General features: G+C 51.7%; 1 protein-coding gene across 3 annotated transcripts in view; it reads right to left on the bottom strand.

The window, feature by feature from the left end:
- WHRN (whirlin) overlaps positions 1–22,364 on the bottom strand; it is a 55,855-nt gene extending 33,491 nt beyond the window's left edge. Inside the window, exons 1-2 of one of the 3 annotated variants that reach the window (XM_075170453.1) lie at positions 21,671–22,364; positions 4,744–4,959 (exon numbers count right to left, since the gene is read on the bottom strand). In XM_075170453.1, the coding sequence (XP_075026554.1) occupies positions 4,744–4,959; positions 21,671–22,270 (816 nt within the window). In that variant the 5' untranslated portion in view covers positions 22,271–22,364. Of the gene's footprint in view, positions 1–4,743; positions 4,960–13,318; positions 13,584–21,670 lie in introns of those variants that run through there. The other 2 variants (XM_075170452.1, XM_075170455.1) reach the window with 2 other exon arrangements.
- Between the last annotated feature and the right edge of the window lie 1,140 nt (positions 22,365–23,504).

The following is a 23,504-nucleotide window of genomic DNA, read 5'->3' as shown; positions in this document are numbered from 1 at the left end:
GATGAAACACTGGATCCACTGATTACGGCTACAGGGAAGGCTGCCCTGACTGCAGGAAACTAGTAATAGCAAAACTTGGGAAATACGGGCATCTCTTCAACCTGCCACAGACAACACAGACATGGAAAGCATAAAGGTTTGCAATAACTTGCACAACCACAAGCGCATACATGCTAGCACCTCCTTCATCCCTCCATTCCCTTAAATTCTCACATCCCTTCTTGTGCCTTCTCATGAGCTATCATTCATGCTAGGTCAGGTCTACGCTGAATAATTGGCCCAGATCTTAGCATTCACCTCCTGCTCATCCACACTGAATAGCCTCTGACCCAAGCTTGGTGCAAGCTGGATTTTGGCCCAGAACCACTGACTGGAACAGGATGGTGAAAGCAAAGCCAGTGGGCAGCTGACAGACCACCAGTAACTTCCCAAAGCCCCAAAATGGCTTCTTCTGCAGCTGACAGCGAAGGAATCCCAGTGTCCACAAAAAAATACGATAGAAAGCCAAGGGCAAAGAATGTGCCAGCCCTAGGCCAGCAATACTGGCTGCCTTCTGCACTAACCCTGTGCTACAGCGAAGCTATCCAAGGAGGTCAGACCGACCTGTCAGCTGAAAGCCCAACCACCCTGGCTGCACACCAGTTCAGCCCATCTGCTCCACACCTCCAGCCCACCGTCCGGGTGCTTGCTCCGGCAAGGTACGCAGCCATGCACCAGATCCCTCCTCCGCCAGATGGATCGGTTACACTATCACACACACGCCAACAGCAGCGGTTTCCATTTCAAGCCTTTTGATAATGAATGCTTCTGTCTACAGATAAGCAAACTTGTTAAACTATGCTACAAACCCCATCCTTTCAGGCATACAGAACAGATGTACTGGAGGGAAAGGTAGGCAGACAGGGATCTCTCTGTTGCCTGATGAACGTAGGATGCCTCCACCAACCTTGAATTTAACCTTGCAAAAGCTGGAAATATCACCTTAACTACAGGAGCATTGCAGGCTTACTGAACTGTAGCAGAGCATTACCAAACTTGCTGTTTACATCGCTTCAGCCTCCTGCTGTAGGGCTGAAGTCTGATCTCCACTGTACTTTCCCAAACGGTGCCTGTTTGAAAACTTTTGCATATGTATTCCAGCACATTCAGATCAATTAGAAATAGAAGAGAGAGGGGGAGAAAAAATAACCAACTAATCCCCAGCCCTTCCCTCACAATGTAAAACCATCCAGAGATCAAATGGCCCTCAGGGGTACCTGTCAATTCCGGTTGACTGAGCTGAATTAACCAGGGATATGTTGCATTTATTTGCATGATATTTGTGAACAGAACAACCCCCCTTTCAGCAGTTTAAAAAAAAAAAATATCTACACATACAAATAAAAAGAGAAAAAACTAGAGGCTGTTCCCATGTTCTGGGACATATTTTCATCTCTTGATGGTGCACAGCAAGTCAGGACAAAGCAACCCAGCTAATTCATGCCCTGAAGCATGTGTTCAGACAAATGACACAGGCAGTCACACCAAATAACCCCTCTCAAATCCACCGGGCTCGGTCAAGCTCTCCTCGCTGCCAGCCAGCCCTTGAACATGGCAAGGCTTTCTTTCACCATCAGCTGGCAAATCAAGGCACCCCTGGATACAGAAGTGTCTGGGTGGCCTCGGTCATTTAAAAGTTGTAGCATCCAGCAATTTTCTTTTGCCAGACTTACAGATAGGAATTCAGGAGTGGAGGCTATCGCAACATGCAGACCAAGCCTTGTACCAATGAGCAGGACTGTGAGGAGGAGCCGGGTCTGGAGGCAGGCTCAAAGTAGTGCAAGGAGTGGAGAGGGCAGGGTGCTGTTCTGAGCAACCTCCGGTCCCACCAGTGCTAACAGCTACCGCTGAAAGCGCTTCTGAACCACTCCCAGCAGGCTAGGGAGAAACGTGCATCATGCTTCTGGTCAGCAAGGACCATTAACAGGGCAAGGAGAAGGCCTCCGGGCAGCGCCGAGAGCTGCGCTGCAGCAGAGCAGGAGGCACACTGGAGTGACACAAGCAGTCAAGTCTGGAGTAGCAGAGGGAGCCAAGGGCCACCAGCAGAGCTGTGTGGGGATCCCAGGACTGAAACAACACACAGTTGATAGCTTCTGTTAGAAGCGTGGTACACGGCCAGCACGGCACAGAGGGGCAGGACGGGAACAGCAGGGTGACCGATAGTGCTGGCATGCCATGGAGGCACATCCAGGCATCTCCAGTGCCTGGAGGAGAAGGTTGAATACTCCTGTTCTCGTGATGCCAGCACTGCCCTCTGCATCAGATCTTTGCACACCCATTTCTGTGAGATTCAAATATTGCAACTGTCACTAACTCTTCCCGGGTTAATAGAGGGACCTTCATCCCCCTGCCCTGGGGTCAAAGCACAATCCTCCACTACAAGAAATCAAAGGGCTGCCTGACTGTGTGAAGCAGCACCAAGGAATGGAAGAATAAGCTTAGATTTTGGAAGAGCCAGGTGGAGTGCGAGGCTCTTCACCACTCCTCACACCTGGGCAAAAGGTCCTGAAGCCCGCAAGCCACAAGCTGGTAGCACTATGAAGACTGGATGTCGCACCCAAGGCTGGCAAATCTTCAAAGTGCTCTGCAGCACAGCCGCGAAGAGGCATCACAGCAATAGCACCAGGGAAGCACAGCTCAGAACAAGGGCAGCCACTTCTGTGAGCCAAGGTCCTGCAGCCCAGCTCAGCTAGAATAGTGCCACAGCGGGTGACTTGGAGCTGGGGCCCCCCTTACACATCGGGAGTGAGTGTATCCATCAGCAGCCAAGCCCAGCATGGATACTCTTTGAAGTTTAACGTGGCCTTCATTCAACTTGGCTTCCTTCACTTCCAAAGCGGATTAAGCTATGGTAATTAAAGCTCTTTTAACTTGCAAAGTTCAGTTGGATTCATTTTCCTGTGCACCCCCTAGGAGACAGCCCTGACAAGCTCAGGACCAGGAGCAGCACAGAGGAGGGTGCTTTGGTCTGGTGACTGGCCCATGCAGCAGCTGAGCTGCCCAGAGACAGCTAGGGCACCTGTAATCGCATCTCCCTAGGGACTGACGGCGGGGGGGTGTCTGGGGCCATGCGAGGCTCAGGCACTGGGCAGGGATGTGTACAGCTTCAGGCTTTTAAGTATTTCATGTCGACACACAGCGAGGACTAAAGGAATGATGTACAGGGAAACATCTACCTACAACTTCAAAGAGTTGCTGCCTGCTGTATCAAGGTGACACTGAGTGGTAGGGGGTGGGGGACACCAGCAAGCCAGCAGCGGCTGCTTTTCTCTTCTTAAAGTAAAAATAATGGGCTCTTCTCCCTTGTGGCCCATGTGATGAATATTTCATCAGCAAACTGCCTCATCCTGTATTAAATTTTTTTCCCTCTCTGGCTGAGATGGGAGGCTCCAGCTTACAGATCCCTCCGCAGCCTTTCCAGGAGGAGCTGAGGATATTTTGGGCATGCAATCAAAGTGCTGGGGACAGCCACAGTGATCTCAGGATAATAGGATGGAGGCTCCGAGCAAGTCTGTGCCTTTGGGAAGCAAGCGCCCTGCTCACTCAGTACAGTGGACAGTACTTGGATATCTCATGAATGCTGGTGAGGCAACACCATGTTCCGCTTGTACAGGACGAACAGGTTCCCTATCCATCACCACTGAGAGAGCGGGCAAAGTCTGCCCCTCCAACCTATGCCTCACTGCAAGGGCATCTGAGCACTGTTCCTCTGCACCTACAAGTCTCTAGGTCTGTTTGGGCACGCAAAGCACAAGGGAGAAGAAACACAAAATCCCCGGGATCAGATATTGCAGCTTGAACATATCCTCTGCTGGCCTCACTTATTATAAGGCCTATTTCAAAGGAGGGCAGGCTCACAGTAAGAGAAGAGGACTGGGAATTAGATGTGCTGATAGGCTTTCCATTCTGTCAAAGGCCCGAGATCCAGGCCCTGCTACAGTAGCCAGCACTGGCCAGACACCACCAGCTCCCCTGGCTACCACTATCACAGCCGATCCCTTCCCTGCTCCTTTTTCACTTCACAGGGCTTTTTGCACAGGCGCTGCTCAGGCCCTTCCTGGCTCAGCCTGCCGCTCCCCAAACAGAAGCGGAAAATCATCCGTTTCATTTTATAGCATTTTTGGAAGAGAAAAATTGTCTTTTTTACTTAGAAAAAACTGCCAAGAGAGCCAAGAAAGTCTCACAGAAACACCTGCGGAAAGATCTGAAGTGCAGGAAGAAGGGCAGTAACGCACTCTCAGATCTAGCCCTCCAAATCCACGAGCCCTCCTGAACATAATATCTATGTCAGCCTCCCAATGACCATGTCGGCAGCAAGCCTCCAGCCAAAACAACAACCTGTTTGGGAAAAAGCCTTAAAAGGAGTTTCTGGTTTGACCGCTGTTCCTAGCAGGGCCCTCACCGCCAGACAAGTCTGTATCTGGACAATGCCTTGTCTCCAGCTCGGGTTCTACTTGTGTTAAATGGGAGCAAAGCCAATCCATCCTGTCCTACAGGACTCCTCGGGGGAGACAGAGGGAAAGCTATAGACCGAGGGAGAAAACCAGGATCCAGTGTATCCTAAAGGAGAGACAGGCTATCCCAACGGAGGCCAGACTGACACGAATGAAAAGCATAAAGGGAACAAGAGGGTTGGCACCTACATAGAGGTAAGAGGTAACCACAGACAGGCCCTCAGGGCTGTGGCTCATCCCCCTTGCTCACCTTCTTCTCATCTCCCTCCTGCAGGAGCTGGAGGTGGCTCCTCTTCTCGCTGTCCTTGCGGAGGGAGCTGTTCTGGTGGTGTGGCAGGCCCATCGGCGGGGACACGCTCCGGCCCTGCGGGTCCACCCAGGTGTAGATGTGGTTGGTGACATAGCCCCCTGGGATGCGTCCCACCGAATGTACAGACAGGTTCAGCTTCTTGCAGCCTTTCAGGACCTGGAAGACAAGCCGAGAGAGAAGCGGGTTAATGCCTACGGAGTGGGAAGGACAATCTGCCTTAGGACTCCGGGGTGACATGGCTTTGCTTTTCCTTGAGGTTGAAAGATCTCAAGCTACTCTGCAACCACCAACTAAATGACTGAGCTACATAAAAAGCTAGTGAAAAAGCTGGGATTTTTCTCTTCTCTCCCAAACTGCAACAGTGTTAAGGCAAAACTGCTGCTGCTGACAGAGAAAATACACCCTCCCCATCAGCCAGGGAAAGAGCAGAGAGAAGCAGAGTATGCGAGGCAAGGTGGGTAGTGACATGCCAGGAGGAACCCCAGTATGGGCTGAACCTGAGACTGAGCAGTTTCTGCAGCTTTGGAGAGGAGTCAGAGCAGGACAGGGACCAATGCTGGAGAAGAGCAGCACTGCTGGTCCCCACAACTCAGCTCCAAACTCTGCCATTAGAAAAGCTCCTGATGCCTTCAGGGGACATTGACAATGCTCCCAGAAATTCAGCCTCTGTTGCCATTTCATTACCAGCTGCCTTCCCCAGCAGAAGCAGTCAATTAATGAGTACAATTATGAAAAAAATATATATATATATATATTTAAAACAGCATGCACAGAGATGACCTTGGGACCCAGATAAGGTGATCTGCAATTGCTCCTCTGCTCCTCCAGCTTCCACTGTGAAAAGCTGACATAGGTTTTATAGTAAACTTAAATTAACACATAGGAGTTCTCCCTGGGGACAGCTATAAGTGCTGATCTGAGGCCTCAGGAACATCAATGCTCTGGATCTGCTCTCAGAAAGGAGGTGCTTTTGATGAGCTGCTCCTGCAAGGTCTCCTCTCCCCACTGAGCAGAGAAACTGCCGAGCAAAGCTCATGACCGGGAAGAACTAATACCGCCAGCTTTTCGGTAAAGAGTAATATCGTCAGTAATACTGGGCTGGCTGGATCCCAGCTCTGACCTGGCAACGCTCCTGTCCCTCCCTGCCAGAGCTAGAGAGAATCCAGCTCGCCAATTCCCACTTCAGCATCTCCATCACATACAGCAATTTGGCTGCAAATTTGTCACATGCCCCCAAGGTCATCACGTGCCTGGAGAGCTTAAACAAGGATTGCAAAACCAACAGCCCCATCAGAACAACCACAGAGCACTTCAACATCCCAGGCTGCTCACTAACTCCAGCCCCTGTCTCCTTAGCTGCCCCGGTCCCTCAAACACATCGTCTGCCGCGATCTCTTCTCTCCCTGCGAGCACGTGGAGCCCAGCCTGGCTGGCAGACAGGCAGAGGTGCTCACCACGCTCCAGTTTTGCTGGCATCAGCCCAAGTCTCACTGAGACAATGGAGCTATTTCTGAGCCCACTGCCCACCCCAGGGTACCATGGCGTAGGGGGCCATCCATGCTTCAGGGCACAGTTCAGCTTCCCCATCCAAAGCCCCTTCATAAGCTGCCACGCAGACAGGTCCAGTGCAGAGTGACCCCTATAAGATGGGCTACAGCCTCCACAGAAACAATCTCATTCTCCATTCAAACTGGAGCCATTTCTACGAAATCCTCTTTTAAGCCTCCATAATGTCATTTACTTACCTAGGTACCGAGACAGCAAACAGCACTGACAGTCCCATGAGCAAAGCCTCATCTCTGAATGAGGCTGCAACTCCTCATCAAGCACAGGCAAATAATGAGGATAATCAGTGATTTGTCCAACTGTACAGGGTTACAGTCCTCCCTCTGCCACAGAAATGCCACATGATTCTAACTGACACTTGCACTCCCACCCTTTTTCCCCTCTCAATGAAAGAGCAGGCGTTCTCACCTGTATATGTTCACAGAACACCTCAAAGCCAGCTGCTGAACATCCCTGTAATTTAAGGAAGGAGCAAAGAAAAAACTCAGAGCTGGGGCCAGTTCAAGAGCAGACACAGGGCCCTCCCAGAGCTGCTCTCTCCCCTGTCTCATTGCATTCACTGCCACCCTGTTCCCATGCGGGTCTCTTCGGGACTGAAGCAGGGATCCCTTCCTCAGAGCATCCATCCTGGCAGGGGAGGGGGATCTGAAGATAACCCTCCGGGGTTTCTACCACACAGGAGAGACAGCAGGTGCAGGAGAAGCGACCACGCGCAGGCAGGACCCCCAGCCCTGCACTGGGCACCGGGGAGCATCCACAGCCCGCCCTGAGGACGCGGCAGTGGTTGTTGCTGAAGGCTGGCAGCAGGCAGAGCGCTGGCTGCTCCTGTCCTGCCTCAGCTAAATGTCATCCCCTGAAAGAGCAAGAACAGCCGCAGAGCTGCTCTCTGGACGCACAGTAAAGTTTCCAGGGATGAGAGGCAGAGATTTACAAGGGACTTTTTATGTCCCCCTGCAGCTCCCTTGACAAGGCCACCAGGAGATGGCATCTCAATCAACAGGGAGATGTTTTATGCATGAAGTTACAGCAGAGCTGGGAGGCGAGGAGGGCAGCCGCCTGGCTGGAGGCAGCAGGCTGGGCCAGGGCTCCCCAGCAGCCTCAGTACAGGAGGAGACACGAGAGGAGGGAGTGAACTGAAGCTGGCGGTGCCCATTGGGACGTTTCTGGTGACAGCGTCTCCCAGCAGAAGGCAGAGCTGTAGCAGGCAGGCCGGTGACACTCTGTGTAGTCCTTTATACATTTACTGAGGCTTCTCAAGGACTCGGTGAGTGAAGCAGTTTCCTGCCCAGCACAGTGTTTCTCCCCCAACACATCCCCACTGCTAATGCCTATTGAAGAGCTAGTGCAGGACTCTAATGGTACCCCACCAGGGCCCTTCCCTCCACTTCGGAGCCCGTCAGGACACAGCTCTGCTAGCCTCCAAGCCACCTGCACTGGCAGGTGACCTGCACCACAGACACAGACTGCACCTTTTGGATACCTTTTGGGTGATCCCCGGTGGAGGAGGGCAGTGGCACCCACAAAAGACTTACCTTACCGCTGTGAGGCAGAGTGGGACCATCCATGCAGCTCAACGATGGTAAGCCAGTGACACTGACCTCAGTAGCTGGGGATTCCAGTTACCTGCCCTTGTGCTAGGTGCTAAACACACGCAGAGGGATGGTGCTTGCCTCAAGAAACACAAGTGAGAAAAAGCAGACAGCAAGGGGAGAAGTGAGGCAGGAAACACCTTGTCCAAGGTGACCCCACAAACCCCTGAGAACGTTGGTGAGAGCCCTTCTCTCTTGGCATGGTGTCACATCTACTTGGTGACACTGCCCCTGCGTGCAGCTGGGTCTCCGTGCTCCCCACTGCAACCCTGACCTGCTGCCCAGCGCTGCCTTTTACAAGTCAGGCTACGCCTCAGCCCCATCTGCTCCCACCCTGTCCCCCCCCCAGCCTGCAGCAGATAGCCCCTGCCATCACACGCAGCTTCCATACAGCTGCCACCCTCTCCGGTTAAACTCGCTCTTCATCGGCTTTATAAGCCATGACACAACAAAAGGCCATGACGCGAGCAAACCCTTCACGTAACTACAAGCTGGTGGAAGAGCTATAGGCCATTGGGCACCCCCAAACCACACAGAACACACATGTATACACTGGCATGCAGATGTATATACTGTGCACAGATGTGTAACACACCATTGCAGGCACCACTGAGACACACACAGGTAAAAAGCAGTAGCTGTTTAACAGGACACAGCAACACTATGGGACCATTTGAGAGTTAAACAGCTGATTTTTTCTCCTAGAAGATGGTCTCCCACAGCCCTGATTCAACATGGCCTTCAGGCATGTGCTTAAATGAACAAGCATTTAAGCCTCTGTCTAGAACATGCTTAAGCATAGGTCTGAAATTCAGCTGGTGAAGCCCGTTTTACAAACCTGAGTCTATTTATAAGAATAGATTGGACTCGTGAACTTGCATCAATTTGAATAGATTCTTTATTTTTATTAATTTTAGGATAAGCCTAGCTTTGTATCAGCTCAGGGGGGAAAATCCTTCTTCAACCACAAGCACAAATAGCCTGAGGAATCTCTACTTTTAACCTCCACTAGAAGCACGTCTGCTCCAGTAAGCTGAAGTACAGCTCCTGTCTGAGGAAGAGGCCTAGCATGAGAGCCAGAGGTTGAGGAGCACAAGGCTTGCTCAACACCACCCGTGTCCTCCCTCTGGCCACCACAGTCTTGTCAAAATCAGAGTACAGTCAGCACAAACCGCTTCCCCAATCCGCTGACCACTAAAGTCAGTTTTGTTCAAATATTCAAGCTTCCTTTGTTCATTAGGCAACCACCAGCTATTTAAACTAAAGCTGACACAGCTATGAGAGGAGATGAGAAGAGAAGCAGTGTTTTCCCTCGGATAACAGCATCGCACACACTCCATAATGAAGCAAGCAGGCATGAGAACGAGATCTGGCACAGACTTATAAAACCTTTGTATGTCCACACACCAAACTAGACTTTAACAAAGCACTTGGCATGCAGAGCTGCAAAGTGATGAGGCATCAGGTGAGCCAAATGGGAGAAGCTTCCATAGTACATCCAAACAGAGGCAGAAATCACTATCAGCTGCTCTGGCGAGCTCCAAGTGACCAGAGCTACTACCTACTTCCCTGCACGGGAAGAAACACTGTGCTTCCCCCTCTGAGGTTTTTTCCTGGCTTTACCAAGGCTGGTGCATCTGTTCATCTTCTGGTTTGTAAGAGTGCCCCTCCTGGCATCTGGGGAGATGAAGTCTGTTACCCTTGGGGGAAAGAGAGGAAAAATGATGGTCCCAGTGGTATTAGAAGACATCTCTGGAACAGGACCTGCTGGGAGAAGGCCGTTCCCTGGGAGCAGTGCAGTGGTCTTGTGGGGACACAGGGGTCTGTGGGTCAGCAGCCCGTGGAAAGGGACCATCTCTGCATTGCACAGCCCGAGACTCCTGTTCCATTGAGGCCTGTTCCCATCCTACATCGCAAACCAACCCCAACACTGAGGGGCTTAATCCCTGTCCCTACCCAGCTCCCAGAAGCCTACAAGTCAGCCATTGGGATCCCCAGCCCAGCTGCCACACCAGCAGAGCCGACAACCTCCACTGGCTTCTTCTATTTACCATCCCTGTGCTTCGTAGCCTTTAGAGCGGGAGCCAAAAAACCTCCAGCTGTTACAGATCCTGCCACTGACTCCTGCCATAGTAAGTAGCTTCCCATTTTTCAGTGCCTCAGTTCCCTTGGATTGAGGCTGACAAATCATCTGCTTTTGGAAAGAATGCTGAGGCAACCCCAACAGCGAGTCCCCTCCAAGCTGGTTCATCTGGATTTTCCACCCAGGCACAAAAGACAGACCCAGGAAGGCTTTCTCACCAAGCTTGGGGCACATGAGAGACAGGCGCCCTCAGCTGCTCCTCCCCTGCTCCACCCCATTTCATCCCTTCAGTTCTGCTAATACACCTTTCCATCAGGCTTTCAGCAGCTTTCAAAGTCTGCAGTAAACAAGGTTGATTTGACATCCCAAAGAAGTTTGCAGGTAATTTTCTCATCCACTGAGCATGATTATCCAGCACCTTTGGAAAGTTAGCAGCACACGGTAATGACTCTCTCCTGCCAGCTGTTCTTCAGGTCCTTATGAAGTGCTTTGGGAGAAGCCTCCCTCTAAAGGGTGCTCTAGCCCCAACACTGGCTCCTATGAGGAATCCAAGCGACCACCATAGTGGAGCATTTGCCATAAATTTCTTCACACCATCTTGGTCCTGACAATTTTTATTGTTACAGCACTGGGGTAGAGAGTAGATTTAATGGGGCCATTTACGCCTGCTACTAAGGTAATGAGGTGCAGCCTACTGCGGCACTACCACTGCACCAGGCTCTTACCACCGGCTTTACAGTCGAAGCAAGGCTAGGCCTGGGTAAGCCAGGGGGCTGCAGAGTGCTTCACGCAGCACCGCTCCTCTCCAATTCAGTATGCAGCTGTAGCTGGGTGCTAAAGTACCCAAGGAAACAATTTCAGAATGAGAATTGAGGTAGAAGTCTTGCCTCTAATAAAAGAAAGTGCTTTGAGCGTAGAGGTGCTGCAAAAATGGAAATCATTAATAGCCATCCAAGGAGGCAAGAGCAAAGGTTAATGGGCTGAGCTGGAGAGGCAACAGGAGTCTCTGCAAGCCCTTGGGGACACACCAGTGTTAGGGGACAATGACAACTGCATTACAAACAGGCGACTCAGCAGCTCGGGCAGGATGGAAGGTTTTTCAAGCCAAGGATGCAGCAACAAAGCCGTTCATCACAGGGAGAGGAGGTGGTCAATGTCAGGGCATCGGAGAACACAACAGCCACTGCCGCTCACCCGAGCCAGCTCCGCTTGCCTTAGCCCCCTCCTCAGCAAGAGCAGAGCGCCTTGTTCTCCAGGGACGCAGTGTGGAGAGGAGTCCTGGCATCCCCTGGGAGCAGCCAGCAGCCTGAGCAGGCTTTGTGCTGATGGACCCAGCCCAGATACAGCCTCTGGCTGGAGCTCTGCACCGCCAAGACCATTGGGCTTCACTTCCCTCTCCCATCAGGGGCAGCTGGTGCTGGCTCTGCTAAGCCAGCCAGGAGCCCCCGGACATGAGTGGAGCCAGTCCTGGGTGGGCAGATCCAGCCCTAAGACTCCTCATATTTGTCCAGCTGTCCCAGCACGCAGGATTATTCTCTCCTCTGTTTCATTTTAATTTAGTTCCTCAGGGCTGGTGAGAAGGGGCTAACTGACAATCTGGGGATCGGAGGTGCTAATTACTGATAGACCAGGGACCCACACAGGCAGCTTCTTCAAGACACCCTTCCCTGCCATCACACAGGCATTTTCGCCAGCAGGGACCATATCTACAGCAGAGGACAGGAGCCATTTTCCAGCTGGTCTCCCTGAACATGAAGCAATCAGCAGGAGTTATTTTCCAGCCCTATCACATTGGCTTCTCCCACACTATGCATCCACCCCGGCCTCCTGGAACGTGTTTGCAGAGGGTCCCAAAACCCATTTGAGCACAGACTTTTGGTCAGCTGCATTGGCCTCTTGGTGGAGAGGGGGTTTATGACAGGTTTCCACCGCTGTACCCTCCTCCCTTGTAAGCCTTCAGGCTGCTGGTCCCTGTGCCTGGCAGCCTAGCTGCTGCTCGGACATCTAGCACTTTGCCTTTCCCCACTCCCAGTGAGGTACCACAGTGCCAGCAAGCTGGCACGAGACCACTGACCTCGATTTTGCTGTCAGGCCTGTTTATAAAGCAGAAACAGCAGCGAGAGGGCCAGCACCTACCCACACAAATAATACACTTCCCATGAGGCAGGTCACCCCAGCTCCCTGGGACCAAAGGAAAAGCTTTTCAGGCCAGAATTTTCATCTAACGTAAAAAGCGTGGGGCCCATGGAGATAAAGGATAGGCTCTGGATGGGAATACTATAAGGGAGAACTTCTCCCTCACCAACACACAACTTGTCTTGTGCCCAATGACTGCAGAAATACCACCACAAAAGCAACAGCATAATTCATCCTGCAAGCTCTTTGGGAAAGCATGTTATTTGACAGGTATACTGAACCTAACCCATTTGCAGTGCACCATTAAATAAAATAATTCCACCTCCTTAATCCCCTCTGCAGAATCAGGCAATGCAGACACATTTCCATTTCCTTTTTCAAGCCATTTCAGGGATTTGCTACATGTTGTTCAGTGCTGCTGTGTTTCGCTCCAGACTCAGATCAAATTTGGCTCTGCCCCATCTATAATGTGTTTGAATACCATGGTATGAAAGGTTTAACACTGGCACCATAGTGTGCAAGCACACCTGCTAGAAGACAAGCTTAAGGAAATAATTTAGTTGCATCTGGGGATCAGTGCCAAAACATTTAGCAGGGAAACAGTCACCAATTGCCTAGAAATATTATTAGAAGCAGCAAGTGCCAGAGAGAAGGGCAGACTGATTCCACAAGGCCACTGATCCCCTGACAACACACTATTTAATTATCTATAAAGTCCTTTGAGAGTGAAGTAGATTGCTTAAAATAATCAAAAAAAGGAAACACACATCTCATGTACCCACAGTTATTACCTTTTAAAAAAACAAAACCCAAAATAACACACAATACAGCATGTTCTTTGCTAAGATCAAGACCGACAGCTGCCACCCTTCCTGAAACCCACCCGTGCCAGGCCATTCTTGCCCAGCACATCTCACATTACTGAAGGCTTTCCTCTCCTGCCTTCAGAATTTTCCCCTCGTTCTTTCCACTTCTTGAGGGCACCAAAAGGTTGAAGGCTGTGTAAAAGCATCTTCCAGGCCTTCAAAAATCCCCCCAGTAGGAATACAGACGTCAGAAATCAATGGCAATTAATCACCAGTATTCTTCTGGCAGCCTGAATAAAATATGCATCTCGTACGGATACAGCCCACTCACTTACCTTCGCCGCTAATGAAATGAGCAATCTATTCCAATTCATTCCGTTAGTGGGTAGATCACAGTTTGAGACAAGAAGCATTAACTATAAGCCATCCTCCCCCTTGCTACAGACGCAAGCTGCTTTCTTCCGGCAATAATAGACTCGCCGGAGCTGTTTGGCTTCTTGGGCTGCTCAGATATAACGGGCATCCAAGCACTCGCTCCATTTGCGAGCCACAAAGGTCAGTGCGGAGGTTATCAATCATTGAAGTACCACGCAATTTTGCATCAAGTCCCAAAAAAGTAAGGCACAGACTTGAAAAAAAGCTGCGAAGGGAAAAAAAAATGCGGAGATACCACAGGAGGGAGGCAGAGGGAGCTTTTACAGCATGCTCCAGCACCACAGAGGGAAGAATTTGCAAAGTTTGTCTAATCACCGTTTCCTGCCCTATCCTGCGGTGTTCCTGCTGGACTCAGGTAGTTTTAAGCTCATGGGCTCAGCTAGACTGAGCAAAGCCATCTTAGTGCCAGGGGGAACGATGAGGTTCCCCGTGTCTGCTATGGAGGGGAGGGGGTTGCAGGGGCAGGACTGCGAGACCTTTTACGGGGAGATTGATTGAGCCAGATCAGCTAAATGGTTCCTCTGCCAGTGGAAAGGCCAGAGCAGAAGACAGCAGGCAGAGGCACCCCCAAAGGCTTGCTCCAGGGATCCTCTGCAGGCAGGACGAATATAAGACTATTACAGCTCCCACCCCACACCTCGGTTAAGGCCAAGTTTGCCAGGTGCCATACAAATGTGTAGGGATAGATAGTCCCCTGCCCCAGACTGCAGTCGGTAGCTGTAAATAAGGTGCTTTGGATTGAGTGTATCCCCTCCCCATCTTGCCTGACCAGGGAACTGCTTCTGTGCAAAGGAACCGGGAGACTCGTCTGCACTGACGTATGCAAACAGCTCGTCCCTGTGCGGGGAGGACGTGTGGCTGTGGCAGGCAGGAACGGAGAAAAAGGGTACAAGAAAAAGGTGACGCAGAGGCAGGTGTAGAGAGAGAGAGAGAGAGAAGGAGGGATGAAGGGAAGCAGAGGCACTCCAGATGGAGCGCTGGGTGAGAGGAACCAAAGAGGAAAGCAGTGGGTGACACAGCATAGGGGATGGAGGGTGTGAAATGGCCTCCTTGTCAGGAAGATAAATGGGAATTATAGGAGACACAGTCCAACCTCTCCCCCTCTCCCTAGGCAAAGGTGACAGCAGCTTGGCTTTCAAGTAGTGGCACTTATGCAAATAAATGCAAATTGATGCATAATTATGGTGATTGCACACATTTAGCCCCAAGGCATCAGGAAGCCCATGTCCCTTTCACCTGGAAAAGTCAAATGAAATCTTAGCTCCCGGGCCTTCTCCCTAACCCCTCCAACAGCTGACACCCCCCATCCCCGCTTTAAGACAACAGCTCTGTCACCTCCCAGGCCCTCAAAGCCGGTCACTGCCCAGTGTACCCCTCAGGCAAGTCCAGGACAATTTTTAAAAAAGCAGAAAACTCCACAAAGCTTTATTTCAATGCAAGCCTGGAAAGCTGTTTAGGTGCTTTCTGGGGTGGCAGGGTGCATGAGGGGAATCTAGATCAAAACACTTCCCCCTGCTTTCTCTTGTTTTCTCTTTCCATTCCACACCAAACACAGTGCTGAAAAATATCATGAGAACCACCAACAAATCCATATTGCCTAGATACAGTCAGTTACTTGGTGGAAAAAACTAACTTTGAAAGAATCGATGGGGGGGAAAAGAACAAGACACTTGACTAAGCACCAAGGACACCCAGCCAGTGCCCGCACAAAGCAGAGGCCCTTCCAGCCTTCCCTGCCAGCACATCCCACCCCGAGAGTCTCAGATGCAGTTTCTGAGCCCAGCAACATGAAGCTGGCAGGAACAGAGTTCTTCCAGGCTGCCCTGGTCCCTGCTTCACCTGTATTTACTAAGCACTTGGTGGTCTGAGACAGGGAGAATTCACAGATCACCCAGTCAAAAGAAACAAAGCCAAATCATTTTAGCATTGTCAGTTTAGGTGAGGGGATTTAGAGCCGAATAATTCTCCGAACAGATGTGGCATTGAAGAAGGCGTCAAGAAAATCCATCATCTTCCCTGAGGACAGAGGAACTGAGTAAAAGACATTTTAACTCACCAGCTATGCTGCACACTGATGCTTTTGTTTTCTTCTAATGGACACTGGAAGGAAATACAGGCTTTTATTCTTCGGGTTATCTTATCAATTTCTCTACTGAGGCAAAACTGTTTATTTACCAGGAGCCTGCTAAATAACATTTATGCTCCAAGAACTCAAGGATATCCGAACAATACTAACCCTGATGAACAAGCCAATACCCATGCCGAGTACTATCATCCTTGCGTTATGAGGAGAGGAGAGATTAAGGACTTCATTCCAATCTTTCGCATCAGTATAATGTCATTTGATTTCATTAGGGCTGATTGTGATTTGCTGGTGTAATGAAGGGAAACAGATGGCTAAGTAACTTGCCCACTGAGGGAAATCAGTGGCAGAGCAGCAAATATAACCTACTCCTGCCTCCAATGCAACAGCTAAACCCACGTTTCCACAGATGCTCTCTGTACATGCAAGTTCATCCCTCTCCAAGTTACACGTGATATTAATTTGATCAGCTCAGATTAGCTCACAGTGACAATGGAGCATCGCCTCCCAGCCCCGCAGTCAGCCCCTCAGTACGAGGTGAGGTCCAGCGCTCCAGCCTGCTCCACCGCGCGCCATCAGATCTGGCTGTGAAACCAAGAACATCACTTGCCAGATCTACGCTCTGTCACTGCCATGAGCCCTTCCCTTTAAATAGCACTAAAACGAATTTAAAATGCAGATGCCTCCAAGTTCAAGAGTGACCTTTTTCCCCTCTCTGTTTTCCTAGAGGGAGATCCTGGGGACTTTACCCTTCCCACCCTCTACCTCTGAGCTCAGCTGGCTACAGAAATTAAAATGGAAACTGTTTGCAGGACAGAAAAGCAAAGCAGAAGCCTGTGGCACTGCACAGCACCTGTGTTTTAATCTGTAGGTGCTTTTTTGTGTGCAGTTCTTGGGGGTTTTTTGTTTCTAAGCAGACACAGAGACCAAGGAATAGGTTACCACTCTAACTACTGGGGTAGTTGCTAGTCACATCCTTCTTTTCCATGCTCCAGCTACCCGAGATCCCTTGGGAAGGTGAGAGGTTTCTAGCCTCTGGATCAGTCAGTGACTTCTAAAAATACAGAGACACAGAGATAAGCAAGCAGGCATTTAAAGGAACAAGCCTGATATCTTTACAGAATCAGGGGATCAATGTATTGCTTCCACTCCTCGTTCATCCCAACCATGACTGTGCGTGATGGTCCACAACTCCAAGAACTTGGAAGGGTTAAAAACCAACCAAAGAAACCAAGCTGCATTCATTCCTACTAGCTGTTACAATGCCTGTACAGTACAGTGGTGATTACTGACTACAGCAAATAAGCAGTCTCAGATAATGATAATCAATTAATTGGGCATCACAAGAAACAATGAAATGAGATTTGCTTTCTTGTAAGCTGCCCGGAAGGTAAAATTGCTCTAAACATGCTTCCAAGGCTCAGGACTGCATGTCTCTTCTTCCATTTCTCAGCGGTCTTTTAGCAATACCACAAGCGCCAAGAGCACAAGCAGCTGAAGCCCTTTCTACCTTGTATGAAGTATTATGGTCTCTGAAGATATCAGCTTGTTTGCCATCATGAAAGTCCAAATGAATAGAACACAAAAAGAATTTTAATCTCCTTTTAATTATTTTTAAATGCCCACTTGACACTATCGGAGCGGGAGATGGAAAGGCTGGTTTGGAAGGAGCAGAGAGCCTGTGGCGGCTGGCAATGCGATCCCCCTCCGTGGCAGGCGAGCCTTCCTTCCCAGGGAGCCACCCGCCAGCGGGAGGGAGAGCCGGCAGGCTGGCAGAGCACGGTGTTGCGTTCCGGAGACCTTTGCCTTCTCCATAACACATCTGCCTCACCACAAGCCTTCCTCCGGCCCCACTATGCCTGCAGCAAAACCCACAGCTTCTCTCCAAAGCCTCTCTGAAGAACCCAAGACAGTGGACTTGAACTACCCCAGGTCCTTCAGAATAAACCCCATGCAAGTCCACTGACTTTGGCAAAGCTACCACAGATTTACAACCCAATGAAAGAATCATGCTCCTTAAGACCGATGCACACAAATTAGTCTAGTTTTGGCGATTTTGACCAAGCTCATCCGGATTTGCCCAGCTGGCAGCATGAACAGAAAGACACAACAGGGCAAATGGTGGAACCAGTGCAGCTCTTCTGAGGCTGGTGTAGCTCGTTAAGCCAAATCCTCAATCAAGAATGATCCATCAGAATCATGATACTTTACACTTTCTCTTCTCCCCTTTCTCCCTAAATTATTTAAAGGGCATAAAAACCTACTGCAAAGCAACAAAAGTAAGGGGTGGGGGAGAAAGGGAGTACAAGTTTAATGCAAACCCCAGAGTAGAGGAGAAATACCTCCCTGTGTAACGTTTTGACGGTCTAAAACCACAAGCACCTCAATTTTAACTACTCTGGAGAAAGTATGACAGCTTATCAATACAAACTTTCAGCACGACTGCTACAATATCAACTGCGTACTATACAGCAAGCCTGATGAAAGCCAAGCGAGCTCTAAAAATATGATAGACAATACAAACTTCTTCACTTACACCATAATTCAAATTACAGCGATCTTTTGCTACAGTGCACTCTTGAACGCTGGAATGATAGAGCTATAATTGTAATGGAGGCATTTAATTTTGATTTGGATGAAACAGAGAGCACGAAGCAGACAAGACATAAAACACCACTACTCACATAAAGGTTAAGAAGCTGGTCATTAAGTGAATTGATTTGGAGGGCTTAGATAATCTTGCCATTTAAGTCAGAATTCCACTTTTTATCTAATTTACACTAAAATACCTACAAACCCCATTGCACTGGTCACAGGCCACCAGTCAGTTTTCAGCTAGGTCAACATGCAGCTCATTACTTTTGTCTTTGCCCAGTGTCATGGCAGTTTTCATTTGGTGCCACGATTCCACTTTTGGTATATCATGGCTCTGAGCGATGCCTGAAAATACAAGGCAGAAGACAGAAATTGCTCCTACCCCACAGGCAGTGCCTCTCTCCTCCTGGAGAGGACCGCTGGAAACGGCTGGGGTACTCCTGCATGGCCAGACCACGCACGAAAAGAGCGCAACAGAACTATCATGATTTGTGAAATGAATGCAGTAACTCCTGTGTGAACGCTCTTAGAAGATTGCACAAACAAGTTAAGACTACATACTTATTCACTGCTCCATCTCAACAGCTGCCTCACTGCCCATATTCACAGCTGGGCATCTCCGAGCACCCTGATAGACAGAAAGCTGATTTCTGGTTCAGGAAGTTTGTCACGCTCACCCCGGAGAGCACGATGTGCCTGGGAGCAGGCTAGGCCAGCAGTGGAAGAGCCTTCCTGATCTCTGCAATCGTCTTATGCCCTGAAGAACAAGCTTTGACAACTTCTCTCACAACAACACATTCTGCATATTATGAATAACAACGCTGCCCTAGACAGACAGTTTCTTGCTGCAGGACAGTCAAGATGGAAGTGCAGCATGGCAACATGCTCCTTCTCAGACAGATGGAGAGCCAGACCATCCCTGCACACACAGAAACGGGAGCTGTGCTTTAATCAGACAGCTTCTGACGGAGTTCACCACATCTACTTGTCTAGAGCAGGCAGACAGCGTTTGGGAGATCAGGATACGCAGCCGTGGTTTTGTATTAAGAAAGCTTCTCTCTGCTCACCTTTCCCCCCTCTCTGTATTTGATCCCAAGTACAGCATACGCATAAATTCCAGGACCAAACCTAGCTCTGGTAGAATTCTGTTTATCCAACGTTTCTCTCTCCACTGAGCCACTACAGAGCAGAGCAGCAGACATCAGTGAGGATGTCAGGACACAGTGAGGTTTGCTCTGCTCCAGGAGACCAGACCACAGCCAGAGGCCTTCGCAGAGCTGCTAACACTTGCGTCAAGGCTGAGCCCCAGATCCCGGGTCTCAGGGCAAGCAAAGAACATGGGGTCAAGCCACCCTGTACATCACCACCTCTTGTCCCTGCAGCTCTGGCACCCTGCACAACATCCAAAACATTAAGCTGAGGTGTTTGTATCTTAATCCCCGGGAAACGCTCCAAAGACTGCCCTTCAGCATCGCTGAATGCTATCTACTCTTCATTTCCCCTCCTCCCAAATGCAGCATGCAAGGACAAATTAGCACTTGCTTAACTTTAAAATCTCCAAAGGAACTATTACAGCTCTACTGTAAATCACTCTGTGACTCTTCCCAAGGAAAGTGTTTCTACCACCGCTACGTGGGTCATAAACCCTTCCCAGATATACCAAGAGTGCAGGAGCTCTAGAAGATGCCAGCACAGCTGGGTGCATGATGAAACTGTTGTTTAAAGAAGTTCAGCTCACAAGCAGACAATTTCTAAGCTTCTCTTTCCTATCAGGATTACATTAACAAAATACAGCTCTTGTCACAGAACAATCCCTTGGCAAACTGCATCCTACAGGAATTATTTCTGTGCAGGAAGCACTTCGTTTCACTCAGTATTAATAGTGTCTAAAAGACATCGTGTACATTATATTAGACAACACACAGAAAGTGATGTGAATTACCCAGCAGTGGTTTAAATTAGAGATGAAGTCATTTAACAGACCGGAGAATTCCTGACACCTGGTTTCTACCCATCCCAACGCCGTAGGCAAAACATGGGTTTTTTGCAATCATGGGTTTTTTGTGCAAGGGCACAAAATTGCAGGCTAAATTCCGAAAGCTTACGCCATTGTTGTCCTATCATTAGGAACAAAAAAAAAAAAAAAAAGAATACCTACAGATCTTTCCTCTGGTCTCAAGATTACTGTGGACTCACTTCCAGCCTGGAAGACATGCCCTTGCCTGGGGCACAGATTTGAAGATGGGGCAGGGAGCACGCAGGTTGGCTGTGAAGATGCTGTTCAAAGCCCTGCAAGATTAATGCACTGTCGGAGGAATGCGCCACATGAAGCAGGCTGCCAACAGGAGTGCTTTAGCTTATTATGGAAGAATTAAAGCATAAACAGCTGCAAAACAGTCTTGTCACCCCAGATCCCGGCTCTCCGCGCACTGCCTACAAATTGTGGCCCTAAACGTCATTTCTCCAGCTCAATAGGTTTGTGCCATGGGAAGCCCCTGAGCTAAGCCCACCAGCCACCAGATCATCTTTGTGAATGATTTTGGTCACTCAAACATGGACTTTGCCTCAAAACACTGAGCTTCAGGTGAAAATCCCCCAGTTTATGGAGCTCCCCCACCTAGCCTTACACGAAACCTTTTGTGGATAGCTCCGCTGCTGTTATGCACAACAACAGGTCTCCGGGGCATGTGGAAACGTGCTGTGCTGCGGGAAGAGCCAGGGACACTTCAGTTGTGTAACTGTTCTCTTTCTCCGCCTGACACAGAAGGGGATCTGGGATCTGCTCCTGCTTTGGGCCCTATGCAGTCCGGGGCGGGGGGGAATTGGGGGGTGTTCTGCTTCTCCATGCCTCAATTTCTCCACCTTTGTGAGGAGAAAACGTGGTATAGCGGCTAGAGTACATGCCTTAAAAGCCGGCTCAAGCAGATTTCCAACTTCCACAAGCCTCCCCGACTGTAAGGAAGACACAAGCACCATCGCTACGTTTCCGAGATGTTGTGATAAAAAAAGTACCGCTCGGCCCTGAGGGGATGAACCTGCCGTGTCAAGGGCTGCAGAGGATGCCAGGCTGAGCCCCAGCAGCCAGTTACTGCCCGTGCTATCAGCAGGCACCGTTATTTTCACCGTAAACTTTTCGGCTCGGCTTCACGCACTGCCGGTGCCCGTCCGCCGGCGGGACGAGCCCGATCTCTCCGGCACGATGCAAACCCGCAGCCGCTCCGCTCTGCGAAGGTGCTGCAGGTTCCCACCGCCGCGCCCCGCGCAGGGGCAGCCCCAGGCTGGGGGGGGGGGGGGGGCGGGGGCGGACACCCAGGGGCTCCTGTCCCACCGGCTGAAGCGGGACAGAGCAGCGACCAAAGCCGGAGGGGGTGAAGCAGGACGGGGCGCGCAGCGACAACACTCGGGGAACGGAGGGAGGGAGCGAGCGGGGCGGACACAGCCGCCGGCTCCGGAGGGGCAAAGCGGGACGGGACGCACAGCCGAGCCGAGCCGCGGGGATGAAGCGGAGCCCGGGACGGCTCGGAGGAGGCGGGACGGGGCGGGACGGGGGGCACAGCAGCCGGAGCCGGCTTACCTTAACAGCCTCGGCGTGGGTCACCCTGTCCAAGGACTTGCCGTTGACACCCAGGATCTGGTCACCGACGCGCAGCCCCTCCCGCTCGGCCAGGGAGCCCGGTTCCACCAGGGACACGTAGATACCGACGCCGTGCTCGGCCCCGCCGCGGATGCTGAAGCCCAGGCCCTCGTGGGCCTTGCTCCGCCGCAGGGTCACCTGCCGCAGCTCGCCGGGGACCACCGGCGGCGGGGCGGGGGCCGGCGGGGGGCGGCCGGGCGGCGGCAGGTAGGGCCCCTCGGCGGTGTACTGGTCGAAGAGGAGCTGGTCGGAGCGCGGCAGGACGAGGCGGAGCAGCGGCAGGAGCTGCCGGCGGCGGGGCCCGTCGAGGAGGGCGCGGAGGGAGCGCACCAGGTCGCAGACGTTGCGGCGGCCGTGGTAGGCGTTGAGGCAGAGGATGAAGCGCTCCCGCTCCGCCTCGCTCAGCAGCGCCGTCAGCGCCTGGTGCAGCCGCCGCACGTTGGCCGACAGCGGCCGCGGCGCCGGCCCCGCCGCCGAGCCCAGCGAGCCCGACGAGGACGAGGAGGAGTGCACCGACACGCCGTCCAGCTCCGCGCTCATCGCGCCGCGCCGGGCGGGACCGGCCGGGACCAGCCCGAACCGGCCCCGACCGGACCCCGCCGCCCCGGCCGGCGCCGCACGCGCCACTCCACCTGGCCGCGCGCTCGCCGGCGCCTCGCGGCGGCTCCCCAGGAAGTGACGTGCCCGCCGTTGCCGGGAGACGGGTTATACAGAGCGGCCCCGGCGGCGGGACCGTGCCCCCCCCCGCCCCCGCCCCGCCCCAGCGCCCCGCCCCCGCGGGAGCGGCAATTAGCGCGGCCGCTCATTACCGCGCCGCACCGCCGGGGAGGGCGTGCCGGTTTGACGGGGCGGTATCGGCCCTGCCCCGGGACCGCCCGGGCTGAGGCCCGCCTGCAGCTCATCGCAGGGGTGAGCCGCGCGGTGGCAGCGGCCGCCTCAGCCGGGGCGGCGCAGGCGGGAGCCGCCTCGCTGGAGGAGCGGCCGGTCAGGGTGGACAGCGGCGACATGAAGCCCTTCCTCGGGCCTGGCCTCCCGCCCACTCGCTCGCTTTCCCCGGGCCCGCCCGTCCCGCAGGAGGGTTTCCACACCCACCCGGGGCCCCGCCGCCCCGCGGGAAGGGGGCACGCAGGGAAGCCACGCTGGCGAGCGGGAGGAATCAGCTTACAGCCCGGGAGAACAGCCTACCCGGGGCACCCGGCACTTGACCCATAGGGCTGTTTTTCCATTGCCTGGTGTGCCAAACAGTGGATTGTCATTAAGTTATAGTTCTGGTAATTATACCCGGTAAGTTATAGCACCGGTAATTCACCCAGTCAGCCGTGATTCAGCAGGTAACTTCAGCACAGGCTTCATTTTAATCACAAGTCAACGGGATTCAGGCACATGCATTACCGACAGGGTGTTGAAGCAATTTTTGATGTTGTCGTGGTTTAACTAAACACCACACACCCACTTGCTCACCCCCTTCTCTGGTAGCATAGGGCAGAGAATCGGAAGGGCAAAAGAGGGAAGACTTGTGGGTTGAGATAAAAACAGTTTAATAATTGAAATAAAACAAAGTAGAACAGTAGTAATAATAACAACAATAATAGAATATTCAAAGCAGGCAATGCACAATGCAACTATCACCACCCACTCACCGATGCCCAGCCCATCCCCAAACCACAAATCCCCCTTCCCGGACCACACCTCCTAGTTTATATACTAAGCATGACGTCATATGGTATGGAATACCCCATTGGTCAGTTGGGTGAGCTGTTCTGGCTCTGCTCCT

This window comes from Calonectris borealis, chromosome 21 (assembly GCF_964195595.1).
Source record: "Calonectris borealis chromosome 21, bCalBor7.hap1.2, whole genome shotgun sequence".
Taxonomy (NCBI): Eukaryota; Metazoa; Chordata; class Aves; order Procellariiformes; family Procellariidae; genus Calonectris; species Calonectris borealis.
The sequence above is the reverse complement of the archived record's forward strand: the minus strand, read 5'-3'. Positions and strand labels throughout refer to the sequence as shown.